Source organism: Pelophylax lessonae, assembly GCF_965119305.1.
Source record: "Pelophylax lessonae genome assembly, chromosome: 12".
NCBI classification, from domain to species: Eukaryota; Metazoa; Chordata; class Amphibia; order Anura; family Ranidae; genus Pelophylax; species Pelophylax lessonae.
The window spans coordinates 122,277,508-122,301,892 of NC_138779.1; the positions used below are offsets into that span (position 1 = coordinate 122,277,508).

A 24,385-nucleotide genomic window follows, 5' to 3' on the forward strand; every position below is an offset into this window, starting at 1 on the left:
CTGTGTAGGTTTCCTTATGGGACTGTTTAGAGGGGGTGTGTTCATTCCCTCCACCTAAATCTCAGATTACTCTCAACTCGATGCTGTGCAGTACGTGACATTAGATCCCTGCCTACTGGAGCTTCGAAATAGCCTTTGATCTGTGTACTTTGGCTCTGGAGAATAGATGGCTGCAGATAAACAGGCACAACTTCTGTAGGAGGATCATTTTAATCTCTGTGCATCACATGAGGCTCGTCACTTCACTGGCTATATGTAAGGCTTTACAGCCACTTTTTTTATACTGTATACCTGACACGTTTCCCTAACCACTTCCTGCTCGCACAACGTCATATGACGTTGCAGATTTTGAGTGGGGATATCTGAATACCTGCAGTTACAGGCATCATTCAGATATCTTCTTTTATAGCAGGCGATTCCCTGCACCGTAAAAACAATCATAGCAGCTGTTCAGACGCTTGCTTGTTTTTACAGGCAGAAGACAGACACCCCTCCCCCCATCCCTGATGCTTCTAGCGGCTTGCCTGTGAGATCGGCAAGCTTGAGAAGGAATCTGCCTATGCTGGAAGTTCACCATAGAGAATACCGCAGACCAGATGGTCCCCAGCAGTCCCTATGACCTTTCAGAGGTCATAACATCACGCCCGGCCTCTGCCGTTATAAACACTGCCGTTGCCCCGGCAAGAAAGCCGAGATTGTTTGTTTTTTTTTAATATTAATCTCAGGCTTTCCATCCTAGAGGTGAGAGCTAGGGACTTATAGACCCCAGATCTTGCCGTAAAGAGGACCGGTCGTATCCTATTCCTATTACAAGGAATGTTTACATTACTTGTTATAGGAATAAAAATGTAAAATGAAAGAATCAAAATACAGTAGGAAAATAAAAAGTAGAATAACCAATAAAAAAAAAAAAAAAAACACTTTAAAAGTTTAAAGCGCCCCCGTCCCCGCATGCTCACTCACAGAAGCGAACGCATACATAGGTCGCGCCAACATATGTAAACGGCATTTAAACCACACGTGTGTGGTATCACCACAAACGTTAGAGCAAGAGCAATAATTCTAGCGCTAGACCTTCTCTAACTCTAAAAAAGTTTTTAACGTGTTGCTTATGGAGATTTTTAAATACCAAAGTTTGGCGCCATTCCACGAGTGTGCGCAATTTTAAAGCGTGGCCGGTTAGGTATCTGTTTACTTGGTGTAACATCTTTCACATTATGCAAAAAAATAGGGCTAACTTTAGTGTTTTTTGATGAAACAGCATGAAACAGCTTTTTTTTTTTTTTTCAAAAAAAAAATAAAAGCATTTGAAAATTGCTGTGCAAATACTGTGCGAGATAAAATGTTGCAACGACCACCATTTTATTCCCTAGGATTGCTTTAGAAAAAAAAAAAAAAAAAAACACACAAGTGCTTTGGAGCACTAAAGGTTTATATAGAGTGAACACATACCATTTCACTGTTTTGCGCTGTATTCTGTTTTTTCCTAAATTGGTCACATGGTGATGAACAGCTGCATCAGTTTGGCATAATTTACGTAGCGCAGGGAGGACGTTTGTTCTTTTGTTTAACATATATAATAATAATAATTTTCTAGCAAAAAAATAATGAAGTAGGAGAGACGTGTCAGAATTGGCCTGGGTGGCAAGTGGTTAAAGTAGAAGTCCTCCCTAACACTAAAATCCCTCCATTTATAGACCTCCACAATCTAACACTAACCTATATACCCCTCTAAAAAAGAAATTAGCATACATACCTTTTTTTTAAAGCCGATCCAATCCGATCCCACGCAGAGCTGTCAGCTGCGGCTTCACTGTGGAGGACACATCCAACAACGGAAGCCCCATAGTAAGTCTATGGATGATGTCACTCCCCATTAATTTCACAGTCGTTGTCGGCTGTGTCCTCTGCAGCTGGAGAAAAGGTATGTATATGGATTTCTTCTTTACAGGGCTAGATAGGTTAGTGTTAGATCATGGAGGTCTATAGATGCAGGGATTTTAGTTTTAGGGTGGACTAACAATTTGACCACTTAAGCCCCGGAAGATTTTACCCCCTTCCTGACCAGGGCCTATTTTGCGATTCGGCACTGCGTGATTTTAACGGACAATTGCGCGGTCGTGCGACGCTGTAGCCAAATTAAATTGACGTCCTTTTTTTCCCCACAAACAGCTTTCTTTTGGTGGTATTTGATCACCTGTGCGATTTTTTGATCATGCGCTATTAACAAAAAAAAGCGGCAATTTTGCAAAAATAACAATATTTTTCACATTTTTTTTATATGAAATTCCCCCCCAAAAAAATGTAAAAATCTAAATTTTTTTACATTTTAGGCCAATTTGTTTTCTGCTACATATGTTTGGTAAAAAAAAAAAAAAAAAACGCAAAAAGCGTATTTTGATTGGTTTGCGCAAAAGTTATTGCGTTTACTAAGAGAAAGATTTTTGTCATTTTTATTTTTTTTTTAACGAGTAATGGCGGCGATCTGCGATTTTTTTTGTGGGACTGCGACATTGCGGCGGACAGATCGGACCCTTGACTGCCATTTTTGACACTTTTGGGGGTACATATGCACTGTTACTGTAAAAATTACACTGGGAGGGAAGGGGTTAACTTTATTGGAGAGGGAGGGGTTAAGTGAGTCCCTAGGGGTGTGCTTCTAGCTGATTGGATGTGGCTGTGTGTGTAACAGCACAGATCAACGGTCCTACATAGCAGGACCGTATGATCTGTGCTTTTACACAAGGAAGAATGACAGGCGGCTTTGTTTACATTTCTCCCTCTCCACCCGACGATCACGAGTGACCGGCGGACATCGGGTCCGCCGGTCACACACGCGGGCTTCCTAGTGAACGAGCGGGGACGGGAGCGCGCCTCCGGCAGCGCGCGCTCGCCCCCTATTGGCTCCCAGGCTAGTGATGTACCGGTACTTCACTTTGCCTGGGAGGGGCTGACTGCCGCCGTATATAGTCGGGCGGCGGTCGGCAAGTGGTTAATACCTTCTTAATGGCCTCTCTTTACCTACTTGCGTATATAGCATGGAAAAGTGTAACAGTCCATGTTCCCCCATTGTAGAAACTACCTTGGTTGCGACAATGATTTAAATTAATGAAAATCAAGGTACTCACACTTTATAAGCTTTACCACTTCCAGATGGTTAGAGTGTGTGACCAGTGTTCCATTAACCTGAAAAAAATACAACAGATGGAGGTGAGATGCATCTCTTACTTACAGAGAAAGGCATAATGGCACAAAAATGTTAACCATGAAACAGTGAACATTACCATGACACTAAATATCCTTATTCACTAAAAAGAATCCACACACATTCACTACTTATTAGCCCTGTAATATATTCATAATGAAAATGTTTCTTAGTGTGTTTTTTGCCTCCTTGAAGTTAAGTAGGTAAACTCCCAAGCTATTTTTTTCATTCTCCCTACCATTTGTTTGGGATGGGCAGTGCACTGCTCAATGCACACTAAAGATCCCCAGTCCATTTTGGAAGCAAGCGATGGTGCCTACATTCCTACATACAGTGGGACCATGGAAATGGACATACCCACCCTCTATCAGGAAGTAGGATCAAAGTAACGAAAAAATAATGGGATTTTTCTACTTACTGTAAAATCCATTTCTCTTTTATTCATCGACGGACACAGTGCTCCATAAATCATAACTACTGGGTTATATTGCCTCCTCCAGGAGTAGGACTAGGCAGAACAAAACACCTGGCTACGCCCATGGGCCATCCTCAGCTTGGTATATAACCCCCCCTCTCTGCTCTAGGTAATCAGTTTAGTAGTATCAGAACACCATAGAGGGATGGATGCTGTGTCTGTCGATGAAAGTACAAAAATCCCATTTTCTCTTTCGTTCATCGATGGACACAGCGCTCCATAAATCATAACTACTGGGATGCCCGAAAGCAGTGCAAAAGGAAAATGATGGGTGGGGAAAATAACCCAAAGCTAAACATAAGAGCCCTTAACCAGGACACAGAAGCCCCGTCTGAAAAAAATTCAAGTTTAAAGAAAAACACACCTCAAGAAGGAACACCCCCTCTTAAACAGCAGCCTGCAAAATTTTGCGGCCAAAAGAAGCATCTGCAGAAGCCAAAGTACTGTATTCTACCTTATAGAATTTTGTGAAGGTATGCACCAATGACCAAGTGGCCGCCTTGCGACATTGAAGCCTGATGGCAGAAGGCCCAAGAAGCACTAAGCGCCCAAGTAGAATGCGACGTGAAAAGGAAAGGTGGAACCTTACCTTTAATGGACTAGGCCTGTGACACTGTCTGTCTGATCCATCTGGAGATGGTAGCCGAAGCAGCCAGCCATTTTCTTGGTCCGTCCATAGCCACAAAAAGCGAGTCTGACCTCCGAAAGGACTCAGTAGCTGCCAGATACACCCGAAAAGCACGAACCACATCCAAGGTATGCAAAGCAAATTCCTTGGGATGAGCTAGCTTAGGACACAAGGAAGGCAACACAATGCCCTCATTCAAATGGAAGTCAGGGACAACTTTGGGCAGGAATGATGGACAGCGACGAAGAACCACTTTATCCCTATGGGCCACTAAGAAGGGACTGCGACAGGATAATGCCGCCAATTCCGATACCCTGCGGGCCAAGGAAATAGCCACCAAGAATGTCCCCTTCTAGGATAACGTAGGCAAGGTAATCTCCCAAATATTTTTAAAATTGAGGTTTCTGGAGAACCAAAAACACTAAATGTAAATCCCATGGCGACAAAAGAGACCGTAAAGGTGGAGTCACATGTCAAACCCCCTGAATGAACTAAAGAGTGTGTGGCTAGAGGTCGCTGAAAGAAGATTGCCAAGGCAGACACCTGGCCCATGAAGATACTCAAGGCCAACTTCTGAACCACACCCTGTTGAAGGTTAAGATCCGAGCCACAGAAAAGGATTGAAGATGAGCACCAGTCGACTCACACCAAGAACTGTACGCTTTCCACATACAATGGTATATCTTGCTGGAAGGCGACTTCTTTGCCTTCACCATAGTAGGGATCACTGATTCAGACAAACCTCTACACCTCAGTACCAGCTTTCAATAGCCAAGCCATTAAAACCAGCGACTGTAAAGCAGTATGGTAGATTAGCCCTTGGGACATCTGGTCTTCTCTGAGAGGAAGCCCCCAAGGGACGTTAATGGCCTCCAGACTGATTGGAAGATCCTCACCCTTGATTCCTTGCAGGAATTGCGTAAGAAGCCTCAGCCGAGTATGATCCTGGCCTTACCGTGGCCCTAGGAACCAGGAAGGATCAAAAAAGGAACGGACAAAGGGCGCACCAGCCTAGCGCATAAAATAGCATACACATTGTACTCACAAAACAAGTTGGAACACGGGCAAACATGTGCAATCAAGGACCACCAAGACTCTCCACTGGGCTTCCTCTGCTGATGTAGGCCGTGGTGGGATGTGGACCTCCAAAGACCCGCTTACACGTTTCGGGGTGTCCCCCCTTCATCAGAGCTTTGATGGTCTGCTAAATCAACATAAGCAGCCGGTACCTGCTCACCCCGCATGCCTTGGTACAAAAGCTTGGCCCATTCGGTTAGGGTCTGAGACACTAGGGATGAGGCAAAGACTGGCCGCAATGCCGAACCAGCCATAGTAAACATGCTGCATGCCACAGCCTCCGCTTTCCTGTCAGCTGGGTCCTTAAAGGATGGGGATTCCTCTACTTGGATCATGGTAGGGGACAAACAGGAGGGTCCAACACTGGTGGACTGGTCCACTTTTTTAAAAGTGACTCCTCAAAAGGGCAACGTACAGCAAAACGTTTGGGGACTATAAAGGGTAATTTTGGTTGTTCCCATTCCTTACAGGAATAGCTTTCAAAATAAGGCACATAAAGGAAACATCTTTGGAGCACGAGGTGACTTATGCGTACCAAACGACACAGCCACATCTGTGGCTACATCAGCCACATCCTCCATTTTTAAAGTCTCACGCACTACAGTGATAAGTGCGTCTACCAGCGCTTTTTCATTCACTACTGTGACCATGGAGGAATCATCCTCACTATCAGATGGATCTGGGGGGTGATATTAAGTCCCCCTGGATGGGCCGCATCTACGGCAGCAAAAGGCTCAAAATCAGATGAGACAGACTAAGAAGGGGATGCTTCCTTCTGGGCCTTTGCCCACACCCCACTTCCACCCAGGACATTAATGACTGCAGGACCGCCGTCAGTGCAACCATAGGAAGCTGGGGGTTTCGAGGGACCTGCCATCCATGAGGGGGTCAGTAAGGAAATGTGACCCTGAGGCTCCATAAGGAAAGGAAGACCTTGCAGTACAAAAACTATCTTTTGGCACCACTAAGGGATCCCCTTAAGGCTCAGGGCACCCATTAGCAGAGAGAGAGAGATAATTAGGGACCCCCAAGGACTCAACCTACCGACCGGAGGAGCGCCGAGAATTAGAACCCAGCATCATCATGGACACCATCCCTGTTCATAGGTCCCGGACACAGGAAGAGGAAACTGAGGAAGAAGAGAAGAAGCTTCGGCATCTCCCGAGGCTTTGGTCATCCCAGCGTCTCCTGGACTAAGGGAAAATGGCCCCCGTGACATCGGGCTACACAAACCTGGCCACCCACCAGAGACCAGCCAGACTAAAGGGAAAATGGCCAAGATCAGCTACAAACACTGAAACATGCTTCCAGGATCTTTCCTGCGCCCTCTGCAATGCTGCACCCTCTGCAAAAGGGACCCCCCTCCGAAGGTAGGACACACGTTAGTGGAGACTCTGCTGCGCACTCTGCACTATTTTCCAACACTGGGACCCCTCCAGACTACCAGGGTGGGACACACACTATCCCAGGACCCTTACAGAGTGGGAATAGTGGGGGGCAAGGGTCTCAGCTGCATTCTCTGCCCTGGGACCCCAACCAGACTCCAGGTCCAGACAGGGGCAAAAGGGAGTGGGGGAAGCCCAGATCACTGAGGGGATTTAAGATTGAGGGGGGGGGGGGGTGTCCCTTGAGGTTACCTGCGTCCACCCAAAAAAGCCGCCAAAAGGGGGGGGGGGGGGGCTGTACATATCCTTCCATGGTGCGGGTAACGCTCCAGACAGAATCTTCGCAACCGAAGAAGGGGAACTGTCAGCCAAGGGACATCTGTGACTCAGACCCAAGCCGGGTCGTATGAGACACTGCGAGACGCTTAACTCACAGGCCAGCCTCTGTCCGTGAAGCTATGACGCAGCTGACCTAGCACGTAGGTGCGGTCTGCGCGCGCTCGCTGGCTGGGCTGGGGGGGCCACTGGATCTTGATTATCCAGCGAGTCACCCAGCCCAGCAGTTGATTGTAGATCTCCTGAGAGGAAAAAAAACAAAAAAAAAAGATTTAAGGAAGGGGAAATAATTGCTAGGACCATAGATTTCAGTCAGGAGCCTAGGTCCTCACTCCTGACTACAGATTAAAACTGATTACCAAGAACAGAGAGGGGGTTTATAGATCAAGCCCATGGGCATTGTCAGGTGTATTTTTGTTCTGCCTAGTCCTACTCCTGGAGGAGGCAATATAACCCAGTAGTTATGATTTATGGAGTGCTGTGTCCGTCGATGAATGAAAGAGAAATCGAGATTTGGAGGTGGTTGAGAGCAATAGAAGGCGTTTTTTTTTTGTTCTTTTAAAATACATAAAAAAGTTTTTTTCTTCACAACCAACGTCACTTTAATGCAGAAAAAAAGAATAATCATTATCGTCATAAGGATACAAATCTATACATATTGGCAGAAATAAATTTTTTAGCTGCAGTACCTTGATGATGCGGTCTCCTGTCTGTACTCCGGCACGCATAGCAGCCCCATCTAATATAAAGAGAAGCACATTAATAGCAGTAAAAGCAAACATGCACCTTAATATTTCCTGTCGTAATACACAGTACTATGGCCTTTTACGTGTAACTTACACCCATAGTCATCTTGTTCTATAACAAATAATATCCAAATCCCACCCCAATAGTTTGTAACTTGTAGGCAAATAAAATATTGTCCATGATGAGCCACATCCTGGTATTAAAACCGCATCTCCAGAATATTTATTTTCCAGTTTAGGAAAAGGTTAGAAACGCTGTTTGATTTTTATCACTGTCAACATTTCAATTGCGGAAACTTCCCTTGTTTCCTGTTCTGTCTGACACCTGTCTGTATGCAGCACAAATCCCTGTTTTTAACTAAACATGAAAAATGTTATTAGGTGTATTTTTGCCAACTAGCGGAAGTGCTGGTAATGTTGGCGTAGTTTAGGATTTTGTACTGCCCTGCCCATGTACCCCATTCCCATGCAAATTCTATATTGTGGTAAAGTGGCTGCCTTTTTTTTTTATTTGGATATTGCTATATATGGGCCTCGGGTTGGAAGGTCAGATCGTTTTGAGTCAGAAACCACACTTTGTAACGGTGCCTTATAATGGCAGTGTGGCTTCACCTGCATTTGAGAATGTATGCACCAAAAACCTGGTTGTCGCCTAAACGGTGAAGCCGCTTAATTAGGCAAAATGAAAAAGAGAAAAAAAAAAAACACATGCAGTACATCTCTAACACATATTTTATTTTTTTAATCAATTAGCTATGCTAACATGCTAAAAAATGACAACTTTTTGATTGTGCAAAATATTGAATGAGTTTCTAATTTACTGCAGTTTGTTGACAACACTGCCTCTGCTGCACTAAAACTTCAAGCAGCGTTTTCAGCCATGAGTTATCCCTTGCTGTATTGTAAAACTCTGCAAATTGGCGATTATTTCAAGCTGGATACACATACAAATTTTGATGTTCCATTTCCTTCAACTATGCAGTACAAGGGCCTGCCTGATTGCATACAATTTGAAAGTGTTCTGGTTTGACCTCATATGGTTTTTGTAAATCTAAAGGAAAGTTGTACAAGAGAATTGTATAAAAATTGTACAGTGTGTAGCCAGCTTAGCCCTCGTTCACATTGGAAAGGTCTAAATCGCAGCCTATTGCCGGCATTGGCACCGCTCCAATCGGTGCAACGCCGACTTTGCAGCGCTGCACCAATTTGCAAAAGTAGTTCCTGCACTACCATTGCCAATTTCAGGTACGACTTTATTAGACATCTGTGCATGAAGGCGCACAGATGTAGCGCCTGAAATCGCACTGGCCTGATTCTTTGAAATCATGCTACTTGAAATTGTGCTACTTCACTTGAAAGTAGCATCAATCTGAACCAGGGTTTAATGGGGATATGCATGTAAAATCGCACGCCTTCCTGCAACTACAGGCAAAATACGCTGTTCTTTAGGCAGACACGCGAGTGTGCTATTAAGTCTGAAAAGAGAATACCACCCGATGCTCTCCACAACCCTTCTGCTCCCCCCCCCCCCCCCCAAAAGATCACCCACCAAACGAATACCCATATTGAATCATATTAGGGCAGACATTCCTGAAAAAAAACTCTCAGGGTTTGGAGAAAAAAGGCTCTGGGACTTAAGTGGAACTATGGACTCCCATTAATCTAGTACCCATGAAAAGTGCAGCAGATACCCAGTGAACCGGTCAGAATTCTGCTACTGGAAATCGCAGGGTGTGCTAATCGACTGTGTATGCACCTGTAAAACCAGATTAATCTATTATGGGCAGCATGCGGTCTGCTCTACAATGGCTATGATGTACAGTTAAGGAAAAATTCTCACCCTATATGTTTATTTATCCTGCCCCCATGGCACAAAGAGAACATAGCATTTTTCCCATTTCAATTAGTGCAGAAGAACGAGAGCTAGCATAGCATGGTCAACAGTTGGACTGGAGAGTAAAGAATGGTTTATTTATATAATCAGTCAGCATTCCTTTCATCAAGCACAAATATGTCTAAATCAATCCATAGATCAGAGTTTAATTTTTCAACGCTAATGAGACTTCCTCTTTAAAGGAGAAATACAGCCAAAGCTCATTTGGCTGTACTTCTCCTGTGAATCACAGGAGTGCAGTTGGTTCTGCACTCCTGTGTCTGCTTTTAAGCAGACAGCTGAAGCCCGCTGTCGGCTAAGGTCACAGAGCCGGTCCAGGCTCGGGCAAGATTGCGACCATATATATAACCATTTATAGCCTTTAACCTTTAGAGTTATCTCTATTAGTTGTCCGCTTATAAATCTTTCTGAAGTGAAATAAAAAATTCAGCGGACAACTAATAGAGATAACTCTAAAGGATAAAGGCTATAAAAGGTTATAAAATTAAAAGGTCGGACATACAGATGGAGGTGAACTAGGAGCGGACAGTCCTGAGGATTGGGGCACTACATCCCTCAGCGGAACCTATCCTGGTCCAGGTGGCCAAACAAGCGTTACCCGGTCTTAGTATATAAGACCTATTCTTTCTGGTGAGTGTGTTTTCTTACTACCCTCCACGGTGGAAACAAGAATCATCACTTGAACGTTTGCAAGCTGAGCACAGAGCATCTGCACTTTACTGCACCCAAGAAATACCTGTATAATTTGCACTACAAGTCACCCATGAACTTTGCTTTTTTGATTTTTATGAGGATTTTTTATGAACTTATTGATTATTAAATCACTATAATAGTGCACTGATATTTAACTCAGCCTTATTTACTGTATTTATTTGCTTTTGTATGTCGTATTGAGCACCGTGCCTTTATCAATTACTTAATATCTTATCAAGCATCATGTGTGTATTCATAAAATTTTGCATTTATTATTTATTGTATATGCACTGCTGGCACTTCAGAATTTAATATAATTCTTCAGGTGTACCCATGTCATTTGACACTGCCTGCATCAATTTATTAAATTGTTTCACTGTTAGCACATCAAGCACCTTACATCAACTATTCTACCTTTATTTATTTATGCACTACTAGCACCTTTAAAATCTACATCAACAGCAACTCAGGCTTATTCATCCAAATTGATACTTACCCCTTTGGAATCACATTTATGCACTGGTTAAGCACTTTTAATAGCAGGGCGTTTGTGCCTTAGCGAGAGGTTTAACTTGCAGGCCAGCCTCCGTCCAGTGGGGCTATGTCACGGCCGATCGAGTGCATAGCTGGGACCTGTGCGCACTCGCTGGGCAGACTGGTGGGAACCCTCTGGATCTAGATTATCCAGTCCAGCAATTGATTGTAGAGTCTCACAGGAACAAAAACAAAGATAGGAAAAAATTCCATTTAAAAAGGAAAAAAAATGTTTTACCAGGGCCAGAGATCCCAGCAAGAAACTAGGTCCTTACTGGAGGACCAATTTGCAACTTATTGGGTCAATTGGCAACATGATGGAGTATAAAAAGAGCCTCTCAGAGTGGCAGTGTCTCTCAGAAGTCAAGATGGGCAGAGGATCACCAATTCCCCCAATGTTGCGGCAAAAATAGTGGAGAAATATCAGAAAGGAGTTTCTCAGAGAAAAATTGCAAAGAGTTTGAAGTTATCATCATCTACAGTGCATATCATCATCCAAAGATTCAGAGAATCTGGTCAAGGCCGGAAAACTATACTGGATGCCCGTGATCTTCGGGCCCTTAGATGGCACTGCATCACATACAGGAATGCTACTGTAATGAAAATCACAACATGGGCTCAGGAATACATCCAGAAAACATTGTCGGTGAACACAATCTACCGTGCCATTCGCCGTTGCCAGCTAAAACTCTATAGGCAAAAAAAGAAGCCATATCTAAACATGATCCGGAAGCGCAGGCATTTTCTCTGGGCCAAGACTCATTTAAAATGGACTGTGCCAAAGTGGAAAACTGTTCTGTGGTCAAACTAATCAAAATTTGAAGTTCTTTTTGGAAAACTGGGATGCCATGTCACCCAGGCTAAAGAGGACAAGGGCAACCCAAGTTGTTATCAGCGTTCAGTTCAGGAGCCTGCATCTCTGATGGTATGGGGTTGCATGAGTGCGTGTGGCATGGGCAGCTTACACATCTGGAAAGGCACCATCAATGCTGAAAGGTAAATCCAAGTTCTAGAACAACATATGCTCCCATCCAGACGTCGACTCTTTCAAGGAAGACCTTGCATTTTCCAACATGACAATGCCAGACCACATACTGCATCAATTACAACATCATGGCTGCATAGAAGATGGATCCAGGTACTGAAAGGGCAGCCTGCAGTCGAGATCTTTCACCCATAGAAAACATTTGGCGCATGATAAAGAGGAAGATGCGACAAAGAAAACCTAAGACAGTTGAGCAACTAGAAGCCTGTATTAGACAAGAATGGGACAACATTCCTATTCCTAAACTTGAGCAACTTGTCTCCTCAATCCCCAGACGTTTGCAGACGGTTGTAAAAAGAAGAGGGGATGCCACACAGTGGTAAACATGGCCTTGTCCCAACTTTTTTGAGACGTGTTGATGCCATGAAATTTAAAATCAACTTATTGTCCCCTTAACATGTGAGAATTCTTCACAGCCTAGATCCAAAGACCCTGAAATCCAAGGAGCACCTTTGGGCTTTCAAGAAGCATAAATTCAGCATCTAGTTTCTGGATTACCTATCACATTTTTGGAGGCCCTGGAATACCAGGAAAGTGAAAACCTCTACAAAATGACCCCAATTTGGAAAGCAAACACTCCAAGGTAATTTCTGAAATGCATAGTGAGCCTTTTGAAAATGTCATTTTTTGCTACAAGTTTTTGGAAAATGCAGGAAATGCGACGATACCACATGTGAGGCTTTTTTACCGTATAGCCACAAAGAGGGGTCCGGAATCCAAACAGTCCTTTCAGATGTGCTAGGGCAGGGATATGCAAACTGCGGCCCTCTAGCTGTTGCAAAACTACAAGTCCTAGCATGCCTCTGGGTGTCATGCTTGTGGCTGTCAGAGTCTTTCTATGCCTCATGGGACTTGAAGTTCTGCAACATCTGGAGGGCCACAGTTTGCATATCCCTGTCCTGTTCTAAATTGTGCATCTAATTTCCTGATTACCTACCACATTTCTGAGGGCCCTGGAGAACCAGGAAAGAGGAAACGCCCACAAAGTGACCACATTTTGGAAAGCAAATGCTCCAGGGTATTTTTTAAAGACGTACACTGATGTGATCACATTGAGACTGGCGTGGCTCACGATCAGGGACACCAAGACCAGTGTGGCAGTAATTGGGGACACCGAGTGGTTCGCTGCAATTGGGGATCCTGACTGGATGGAAGCGATTAGAGACACTGATTGGTGGGGCAGTGATTAGGGATACTGACTGGCAGCACTGGTCTGGTGAAACTGTACTGCTGTGGAAGTAATCAGAAGTAATAGCTGGGGGTACTAACACAAGTTGGGAAGCGGAACTATGTGGATGAACTCCCCCACAATCCAACAATTTCCCAAAAGGGTAAGTAGGAGTGATCTGTTATACTCAAAGGGTGTGGTGAATAGGATCCATGGTGTTGCAGAAACCGAGAAAATCTAGACAGGAATTTTAAAATAGCGGTAGCTTCCAGTGAGACATAGAATTGGTCATAGGTTGGGACACAGCTCTGGACCTTGAGCGTACCCTGTGGCTAACACATACAGGGGTATACAATGTGTGGTTAACAGTAGACACACACACCATAGGTTGAACTGGATAGACTGATAGCTTTTTTCAACCTCACTAACTATGTAACTAACACAGAAGATAGAGGTCTGTAAAGATCCACAATACAGGGCCCCCATGCCCGAAGATTCCATTCTGAGTTAGCCCTGCAATCTTCAGGCCAGCGGGGTTAGAGTTATTTTTTGGCAGAGCTGAAGAACTGCGTAGGACACCAGCAAAAATGTTAGTTGGACACAGGGTTGTACTGGGCTCCTAAAACTCCTGAAGACAGCAATATAACTCTCAATTCCTGCATACCGGAAAGGATGATAAAGAAAAATCTGTTGATAAAATCAGTAATGTAGAGCTGGCCTGTGTCTTGTCCACACTTTCAGTGTTCTCTCAAGGGGAGTAATAAGCTCTCCTAGTTCTTATTTTGGGAGATTTTGTAGAGATGGGAGAGGGGAAATGTTTTGAGTGGTTTAGCAACGCAAAACTAAGCAGGGCCATCACCAAGCAGTCAACAAAATTATGCATGTTGTCGGCCCACAAGTGTTAGGAGCGGATTTCATGTATTACAGATCAACAGGAATTTTTCTGTAATTAAAAGAGTTTTTAAAGGCATAAAGCATGAAAAAAAAAAAAAAAATGGTACTGCATAGATGTTTTCCGGTTTTTTATTTTGCTCTGATAAACACCAACTCAAAAATATCTATAGCAGTTCAAAAAAAATAAATACTAACTGAACATGTTCTACCTTAATGCTATTCAAGCTGCTAATTTTGCTGCCTGTTCCTAATGGTAAGCAAGCAAAGAATCCTGGAACATTTGGTAACTGTCAGTGGAAGCAGTGCCTTTCAGGGTCAATAAAGTGGACACTTACCTTCTTTAACAGACTGAACAAAGACCGGGTTATCTCCACTAACGGTTAACCCAAAGCCATTCTCATCCCGTTGAATTATCACACACCGCTGTACTAAACCTGAGGAGCAGAAACCAAAAAAAAAAAAAAAAGATTACAGAGGGGACAACAAATATATTCAATATACTTAAAATGGTAAAATATGGAAAATAAATTAGCACTATACGGGTTCATACACACTGGGCGTAAAAAAATGCTGTTAATACAGGCTTTTATTTTTTTTCAGTCTATAGAGGCAACTCTATGTGCCTATGAGTCCATTCATATCTCGGCATTGAGGTATATTTTCAGAGGAGCATTTTCAGGCAGAAAAAAAAACCCATCACAATGGGCATTTTTTATGGCGCTTTATTGCCAGGGGTTCTGCCATTTTTTTTCTGTCCCTAGTGTGTATGGACTGTTAAAATGTTAAAGTTGAAAAATAATTATTAGGCATTAACAGGAAACAGGATACAAGATTATATTCAATTGATGTTTTAAAATACTAATACAGAAAAAAAAAACGTAGGTTTAATTTGACACAAAGGGAACAATTATTTCACTATACAAACATTATACAGGAGAGTGCCTTGCGAAAGTATTCGGCCCCTTTGAACTTTGCGACCTTTTGCCACATTTAAGGCTTCAAACAAAGATATAAAACTGTAATTTTTTGTGAAGAATCAACAACAAGTGGGACAAGTGGGAAATTTATTGGATATTTCAAACGTTGTTAACAAATAAAAAACTGAAAAATTGGGCGTGCTAAATTATTCAGCCCCTTTACTTTCAGTGCAGCAAACTCTCTTCAGAAGTTCAGTGAGGATATCTGAATGATCCAATGTTGACCTAAATGACTAATGATGATAAATAGAATCCACCTGTGTGTAATAAAGTCTCCATATAAATGCACCTGTACTGTGATAGTCTCAGAGGTCCGTTTAAAGCGCAGAGAGCATCATGAAGAACAAGGAACACACCAGGCAGGTCCGAGATACTGTTGGAGAAGTTTAAAGCCGGATTTGGATACAAAAAGATTTCCCAAGCTTTAAACATCCCAAGGAGCACTGTGCAAGCGATAATATTGAAATGGAAGGAGTATCACACCACTGCAAATCTACGAAGACCTGGCCGTCCCTCTAAACTTTCAGCTCATACAAGGAGAAGACTAATCAGAGATGCAGCCAAGAGGCCCATGATCACTCTGGATGAACTGCAGAGATCTACAGCTGAGGTGGGAGACTCTGTCCATAGGACAACAATCAGTCGTATACTGCACAAATCTGGCCTTTATGGAAGAGTGGCAAGAAGAAAGCCATTTCTTAAAGATATCCATAAAAAGTGTAGTTTAAAGTTTGCCACAAGCCACATGGGAGACGCACCAAACATTTGGAAGAAGGTGCTCTGGTCAGATGAAACCAAAATCAAAACTTTTTGGCAACAATGCAAAACGTTATGTTTGGCCTAAAAGCAACACAGCTCATCACCCTGAACACACCATCCCCACTGTCAAACATGGTGGTGGCAGCATCATGGTTTGGGCCCGCTTTTCTTCAGCAGGGACAGGGAAGATGGTTAAAATTGATGGGAAGATGGATGGAGCCAAATACAGGACCATTCTGGAAGAAAACCTGATGGAGTCTGCAAAAGACCTGAGACTGGGACGGAGATTTGTCTTCCAACAAGACAATGATCCAAAACATAAAGCAAAATCTACAATGGAATGGTTCACAAATAAACATATCCAGGTATTAGAATGGCCAAGTCAAAGTCCAGACCTGAATCCAATCGAGAATCTGTGGAAAGAACTGAAAACTGCTGTTCACAAACGCTCTCCATCCAACCTCACTGAGCTCAAGCTGTTTTTCAAGGAGGAATGGGCAAAAATTTCAGTCTCTCGATGTGCAAAACTGATAGAGACATACCCCAAGTGACTTACAGCTGTAATCGCAGCAAAAGGTGGCGCTACAAAGTATTAACTTAAGGGGGCTGAATAATTTTGCACGCCCAATTTTTCAGTTTATTTGTTAAAAAAGTTTGAAATATCCAATAAATTTCGTTCCACTTCATGATTGTGTCCCACTTGTTGATTCTTCACAAAAAATTACAGTTTTAGATCTTTATGTTTGAAGCCTGAAATGTGGCAAAAGGTCGCAAAGTTCAAGGGGGCCGAATACTTTCGCAAGGTAGATAGATAGATAGATAGATAGATAGATAGATAGATAGATAGATAGATAGATAGATAGATAGATAGATAGATAGATAGATAGATAGATAGATAGATAGATAGATAGATAGATAGATAGATAGATAGATAGATAGATAGATAGATAGATAGATAGCATGGTAATGTCTTTAAAGACAGACATATCTTGAAATTTCTGGCTATAAAAAAAAAAGAAAGATCAAGGACCAATCACAGGAGACGTTCCAGCCTGCTGGAAACCCATCCACAAACACCCAGCTTGGATGAGGGCCTTTACCTGGGCAACAGTCACAAAAATGCTCAAACTAGATAACGTAATGTATTTCTTTAATGTGAAAATTAGAATGATAATCTACAGTATGATCTCAGCAAGGTCTGGAAACAGAGTAAAGACTATTAAAAGAGAAGCACTGTTTTTAGTAAAGAAATTCCTAGTGCATGCCCATATAAGAGGCCTTTTCGGTGTGAAGAAACTATTTTTTTTAAAAATACAGCAGTGACAAAGCAGAGAAGAGAGCACTTTCTTCTAGTAATGTCATTTTTATGCAGACAAATTACCTCCTGCATATTTGTTTATCAACTTCTCACACTTATGCCACATAAGGGTTACTCAAACCCCACTTACCCTAGGTAACTGATAGGCTGCTTTCACACTGATCGGCTGCAAAAAACGCATATGCAATCTTGCCGCGATTTACCGCGTTTTAGGTGCAGTTTTTAAAGGACATGCGACTCAAAAACCACACCAAAAATGCCCGATACGTTTTTGGTGCTGTTTTCTAGGTCGCAAGTCCTTTAAAAACCGCACCGAAAACACGGTAAAAACCCGTGGTGTACAGTCAGTCTAAGAATTTCTCAAGTCTGGTATCTTGTAGTTGCTTATGCCTATATTTTACATTTTTAAAACCCCTACAGGTAAATCACTTGAGTGCAGCCAGTTGGAGATGCTGAATGATGGGACATAAAGGCCAAGTTAAACTTTTAAAGGAAATTTACTATGTAGTCAAAGATCCCTGGTAGGTTAAAATACAAGGGTTCTTCAAAAAGTTTCCGCACTTTTTATATTTAATAGAGCTAAAAAAAAAAGGGCAGAAACTTTTTGAAGAACCCTCGCATATCGTGTAGTTCTGAAAAATATTGCCTAATGTAACTGCCATACTGCATGCAGCACTTGGAAGCCTGGCCGAAAAACACCTCCATTGTTTTAATTTCCAATGTCTGTGCCAAGACACACTGTTGAGGACTCGATACCCAGCTTTACAAGAGTGAAAATGCAAAAGGCCTATAAGTGTGGCAATTACATTCAGCAATATTTTTCTAGAGTCGCCTGATCACTTATCAGAAAACCCTTTGCCAGTTCCTAAACCAGGTATTAAGCTAGAACTAAAGGGGTTGTAAACCTCAGACATGAAATATGAACAAAGCATAGCCCTCTATAGTGTGTCTCAGTTAAGAAAGCAGGAGATGCAGGGCTGTGGGCATGGTACAGGAGATTGTATAGGCATGGCACAGGAGATGGTACAGGAGATGCAGTGCTGCAGGCATGGTACAGGAGAATATCCGCCTTACATTTAAAAATGGTGCCGCCCGGCGCCAACATGTCACTGCGCATGTGCCCACTGTCCGGGAATAGCCGGACGTGTATGGGCTTTCCCGAGCGGTGGTGGCGCATGCGCACTGACCGGGGAAAAGGTAAGTGAGACCGTGACTCAAGTATAAGCCGAGGGGGGCTTTTTCAGCATAAAAAAAAACATGCTGAAAAAGTCGGCTTATACTCGAGTATATACGGTACTTTAAAGTAGAATTCCAGGCAAACACTAATAAATCTTAAGGATGGAGGGGCAGCATACTTTTTTTTTAACACCTATGCTGACTTACCGTTGTAAGAAAGATGCATATAGTTACCTATTTTCAGCCCACTGCAGTCCGATCACATGATCTGGCTTCCCTGTGTCAGTCAGTGGTGGCTGCAGGGAAGGGGACAGAGTATGGATGGGCTGTAGAAAGCCTATGGATGACATCAACGCTCCAGGCTTTACTAACCAACCACTGCAAAGTGCTCTTTCCTCTGCCCGGGACTAATTTGGCGTAAGAAACATTTCGAATATGCCCTCTAGGATTTACACAGCAATTTAAAGTGATTGTAAAGACTTTTTTTCTATTAAAATAAAAAAACATGTTATACTTACCTCCTCTGAGCAGCTGCTTTTGCACAGAGCAGCCCCGATCCTTCTCTTCTCAGGCCCCTCATCGGTGCTCCTGGACCCTCCCTCCTGTTGAGTTCCCCCCACAGCAAGCAGCTTGCTATAGGGGCACCCGAGCCAATTCACAGCTCTGTGTATCCATTCAGACACAGGGCTGCTGTTCGGCCCCGTCCCCTCTCTCTCATGCTTGGCTGAGTTTGATTGACAGCAGTGGGAGCACATGGTGCCTCTGCGGTGCCTCAGCCAATCAGGAGAGAGAGTCCTGGGCGGCTGAGGCATTCCTGGACATCGCTGGATAGAGAGGGGGCTCAGGTAAGAGTATTGGGGGAGGCTGCTGCACACAGAAGGCTTTTTTATCTTAATGTATAAAATGCATGAAGATAAAAAACCTTCTGACTTTACAATCACTTTAAATTCATAAATTGGCTCATATAAATAAACATGTCTGCCCAATTTCTGAAAACAGAAAAACCTTACCTGCAAAAGAAAAAAAAAAAAAAAAAAAAAAAAAAAAAACTTAGGACTTGCAGATAGATACATACATACATACATACATACATACATACATACACACACACACACACACACACAGTTGTGCCTATACGTTTACATGCCCTGCCAGAACGATTTCCAGTGGATGTGCTTGTGGTCACTGCACTGCTGGAGTGGAGAAGAGTATAGTTCCATTTTAAATCCATGTTTTTTTAATATTTTTTTTATATTTCCCAGAGACTTTATGCCAGAGATTAAAGTTCCCAATGGGAAGGAGGCTTTCAAGGAGGGCAGGATGAGAATTGCAAATTGGGCAGAGAGATCTCAAAAAACACAAAAACACAAGACAAAAGTAGAAGCTGATCAGCAATAGAAGACCCTTACTGGAAATTAAAGTATTAACTAAAAGAACATTTTTTTTTTTTTTTTTTTTTTAGTATATTGATAACGTGCCAACCACTGTCCGCCTGTCCGCTCTCATCCGATCACTTCTGATCCGATCCCCTGGACTAATGGAAAATAGGGTTTCCATTCGTCCGGATATCATGGACAGGATCGGATGCGGATGGCAGCGGGTGTCAGTGGACATGTCTCTGCTGACATCCACTGCCCCATAGGGATGCATAGAGGCTCGGATTAGACCTGCCTAAAAAACTGACAGGCGGATCTGATTGGATCGTTCGTGTGAAAGGAGCCTAAAGGCCTCTTGCACACAGGACATTTTTTTTTTTTTTAACGCTCTTAGAAGCTAGGACTAAATGCTGCTAAAATGTGCATGGACACACAGGCTACCATGCGGGTGGGTTTACAGGCAGGGGGAGAGAAAGGAAAAAAAATAAACAAATAAAAAAATTAAAATGCCAGAGCAGCTAGGAGCAGCTGGAAAAAACGCCAGGTATGTATGAGCCTGGTCCCTTCACCGTGATGTAACCTCATAGTTTAGATTATATATTATATATGTGATATGTTTTTGGCAATAGCCTCTTTTTCCGATTTTATGATCCTTGACTATTGTATCTTTTTTTTTTTTTTTTACACGTGTGAAACAAAAACATTTTCACCTCTAAGAGTCGGTTCACACGGGGCGACTCAAAGTCGCCCGTGCAGCACGACTTAATCGTGGCTTGCAAACGACTTCTCATAATAGAAGTCAATGCAAGTCGCTTCCGACTTCGCCCAGAAGTAGTGCAGGAACCTTTTTCTAAGTCAAACCAACTTGAGTCGCTCTGATTAGAACGGTTCAATTGCACAGAATAGTTGCCTGACAAGTCGGAGTAGTGTGAACCGGGTCTAAAAGTCAAGGGCTACAACTACTGTAGCTACTGACGTAATAAACACTCACCAGCCCAGGAGTCCCAATGCAGTCTTCTCCTGAGCTGGTTCTTTGTTTCGGATCTCTGCCGCCATAATCTGTGTCCTCACTGGGTACAGGGCAGAAAGTGAACGAAAGTACAAAATGTTACCATATCCATCTGAATGGGACGTGAGAATATATCTTCCGACAGAAACACCTAATAGGGGATCTCACCTCAATTAGGAGAGATATTCTGTCACTTCCAGCTGTGTCTCGAAATTATCTTTCCCTGCTCTATTCAAGACTATATCTATGCAGGTATTACTAAAGTAGTACATACTACAACGTACCACCATCCAAACAAGTGAAACCAAAATAATCCATCATCTGAAATGCACTTGAACTTGCAGGTGCATTTCAGGTATTGCGAATGGCAGATAAAACTCCATAATACCGTATTTATTTTTGCACATTATTCTACCTATGACAAGGGCTATGTATTTAAATCACCTTGCCTACTGGGCACTTTCACCCCCTTCCCGCCTGGCCAATTTTCAGCTTTCAGTGCTGTCGCACTTTTAATGACAATTGTGCAGTCATGCAACACTGCACACAAACTAATTGTTTAACATTGGGGTTTTTTTTTTTTTTGTTAAACAAATGTAAAAAGACCAAACATTAACCTTCCTAGCGCTATTCCCGAGCGTGACTCGGGGTTACATTTTAGAGCCAAAAGCGGTAACCCCGAGCCACACTCGGGGTACCGCTAGGAAGATCGCTGGATCCCGTTAGAGGTTTTACTTACCTTTTCTCCGGGATCTAGCGAAGAATGCGGGCGGTATGCGGCGGCAGAGCTTCCTCCCGATCGTCTGTGAGCCCCGACTTCCGTCTCCTGCGACGTGACGTCCGCAGGGGGGGTGGAACCGGCGGCAAATTCAAAATGTATAACACACAAACACACTGATACACTGTAATCCTATTGGATTACATTCCCTAAATAAAATAAATTGACCTTTGATTGCCCCCCAGTGCTTTCTCCATTGCACTTCCTGCATTATTCCTATACACTGTATCTGGACATTGCAGAGCGACCATGGCCTCAAACAAGTGCGCCGCAACATCAAAATCGGTATATGACCTGCTGGGCGAGAGTGACAGCGATCCTGAATTGCATGCAGAGTGGAGTGACAGCGATTCAAGGGGAAGCTCGTCATCCGACGCTGAAAGTGAGTTCAGTGATGATGCTCTGACTGTGCCGAGCGATGTGCGTACTTGGTGCGTGATCGACTACGGTACGGAGCACGTAGCGCCCCCAAGGTTCCCGTTTACCAGAGCGCCTGGTATCAAAGTGGATGTTGAGGATGACAACCCCTTGGCATACCTGCAACTTTTTTTGACCGATGAGGTTATCGAAAAAATTATTGTGGAGACCAATCGGTACCAGGAGCAACAAGCCGCAGCACATCGGCGGTTTTCAAGGAGCAGGATGTGGGAACCCGTTACCAGTGCGGATATCTGGAAATTCCTGGCCCTAATTATTCTGCAGGGAGCGGTGGGGAAACACCTGCAGAAGTGGTATTGGACCACAAAAATTATTGGCCACTCCTTTTTTTGGCACCATTATGTCGGAGTACAAATTTTCCCTTATTATGAGGTATTTGCATTTTACCAACAATGACGATTTTGATGAGACTTCTCATCCGGCTCCGAAGCTCAAAAAGATCTGGGACATTTACCAATTAATTTTGAAGTCCTATGTCCCAGAAAGAGACATTTGCATAGACGAAAGTCTAATGGCATATAAAGGGAGACTTAGCTGGATACAATATATTGCGTCCAAGCGAGCACGCTTTGGAATAAAATCATTTATGCTGTGTGAATCCAGCTCTGGATATATTTGGAACTCGGTCCTATATACCGGGAGAGGAACCCAAGTTCAACCAAAGGTTCAGCAGCTATGGGATGGCAACTGCTTCTGTTCTGACGCTGATTGATACGTCCCCAGAACTGTTTGAGTTCCTCCTACAACATAAGACAGATGCGTATGGGACCGTCAGAGCAAGCCGGCGTGACATGCCCCCCAGCTTTGCCAACAAAAAGCTGAAGCCCGGAGAATTAGTTGCCTGGCAGAAAGGAAAAATGTTGGCACTTAGATGGCATGACAAAAAAGATGTCTGCCTGATGAGTACCATCCATAACACCGCCACTGTCATGGTCCATACAAAAGGGGGAAAAGATGTTCTGAAACCGCAACTGGTCCTGGATTATAACAACACCATGGGAGGTGTGGACAGACCTGACCAGGCCATGACTTTCTATCCGGCAATGCGGAAACAGCAGAAAAAATATTATAAAAAAATATTCAGGCACCTCCTGGAGCAGTGTTTGTGGAATGCCTTCATTCTCCTAAAAAAGAAAAAAGTGACAAGCCTGTGATCCATGCGGACTTTGTGTGGAAAATTGCTGAGCTCATATTTCTCAGGCACCAGACACCAACAGTAATTAGATCCGGACGCCGTGCTGCTGGTGTTGTGAACCCCGAACGACTGACCGGTGGTCATTTTATGGACCACATTCCACCGACGGAGAAGAAGGCTGCACCCACAAGGATGTGTGTGGTTTGCTGTTCCAAGCGCGACGACACCGGACGGCAAATCAGAAAGGAAACGCTGTACTACTGTCCAGACTGTAATGTTGGACTTTGCGGTGTACCGTTTCAAAATTTTCCACACCCGGGACGTTTATTGAAGCAGTATGACGAGTAATATTGCATCCTTTTTGGGAAAAAAAAAAATATATATTGCATCCTTGTTTGACAAAAAAAAAAAAAATGGCAGTGTTTTTGATTACATGATTTACTATAATTTATTGAATAAAAAGTGTTAGTTTTTGGGGAAAAAAAAAGTGTTATTATATTATTATTTTAGTTATTATACAGGGAGTGCAGAATTATTAGGCAAATTAGTATTTTTGAGAATTTTATTATTGAACAACAACCATGTTCTCAATGAACCCAAAAAACTCATTAATATCGAAGCTGACTATTTTTGGAAGAAGTTTTTAGTTTGTTTTTAGTTTTAGCTATTTTAGGGGGATATCTGTGTGTGCAGGTGACTATTACTGTGCATAATTATTAGGCAACTTAACAAAAATCAAATATACAGTATACCCATTTCAATTATTTATTTTTACCAGTGAAACCAATAGAACATCTCAACATTCACAAATATACATTTGTGACATTCAAAAAGTAAACAAAAACAAATCAGTGACCAATATAGCCACCTTTCTTTGCAAGGACACTCAAAAGCCTGCCATCCATGGATTCTGTCAGTGTTTTGATCTGTTCACCATCAACATTGCGTGCAGCAGCAACCACAGCCTCCCAGACACTGTTCAGAGAGGTTTACTGTTTTCCCTCCTTGTAAATCTCACATTTGATGATGGACCACAGGTTCTCAATGGGGTTCAGATCAGGTAAACAAGGAGGCCATGTCATTAGCTTTTCTTTTATACCCTTTCTTGCCAGCCACGCTGTGGAGTACTTGGACGCGTGTGATGGAGCATTGTCCTGCATGAAAATCATGTTTTTCTTGAAGGATGCAGACTTCTTCCTGTACCACTGCTTGAAGAAGGTGTCTTCCAGAAACTGGCAGTAGGACTGGGAGTTGAGCTTGACTCCATCCTCAACCCGATAAGGCCCCACAAGCTCATCTTTGATGATACCAGCCCAAACCAGTACTCCACCTCCACCTT

At 43.1% G+C, this 24,385-nt stretch overlaps 1 protein-coding gene across 1 annotated transcript in view; it reads right to left on the reverse strand.

Annotated features, from left to right (window-relative positions):
- The window catches only part of ARHGEF12 (Rho guanine nucleotide exchange factor 12), a 506,356-nt gene that overhangs the window by 386,547 nt on the left and 95,424 nt on the right, over nucleotides 1-24,385 (reverse strand). Inside the window, exons 5-7 of the mRNA XM_082273891.1 lie at nucleotides 14,416-14,514; nucleotides 7,796-7,845; nucleotides 3,129-3,186 (exon numbers count right to left, since the gene is read on the reverse strand). Coding sequence (XP_082130017.1) covers nucleotides 3,129-3,186; nucleotides 7,796-7,845; nucleotides 14,416-14,514 — 207 coding nt within the window. The remainder of the gene's footprint in view (nucleotides 1-3,128; nucleotides 3,187-7,795; nucleotides 7,846-14,415; nucleotides 14,515-24,385) is intronic.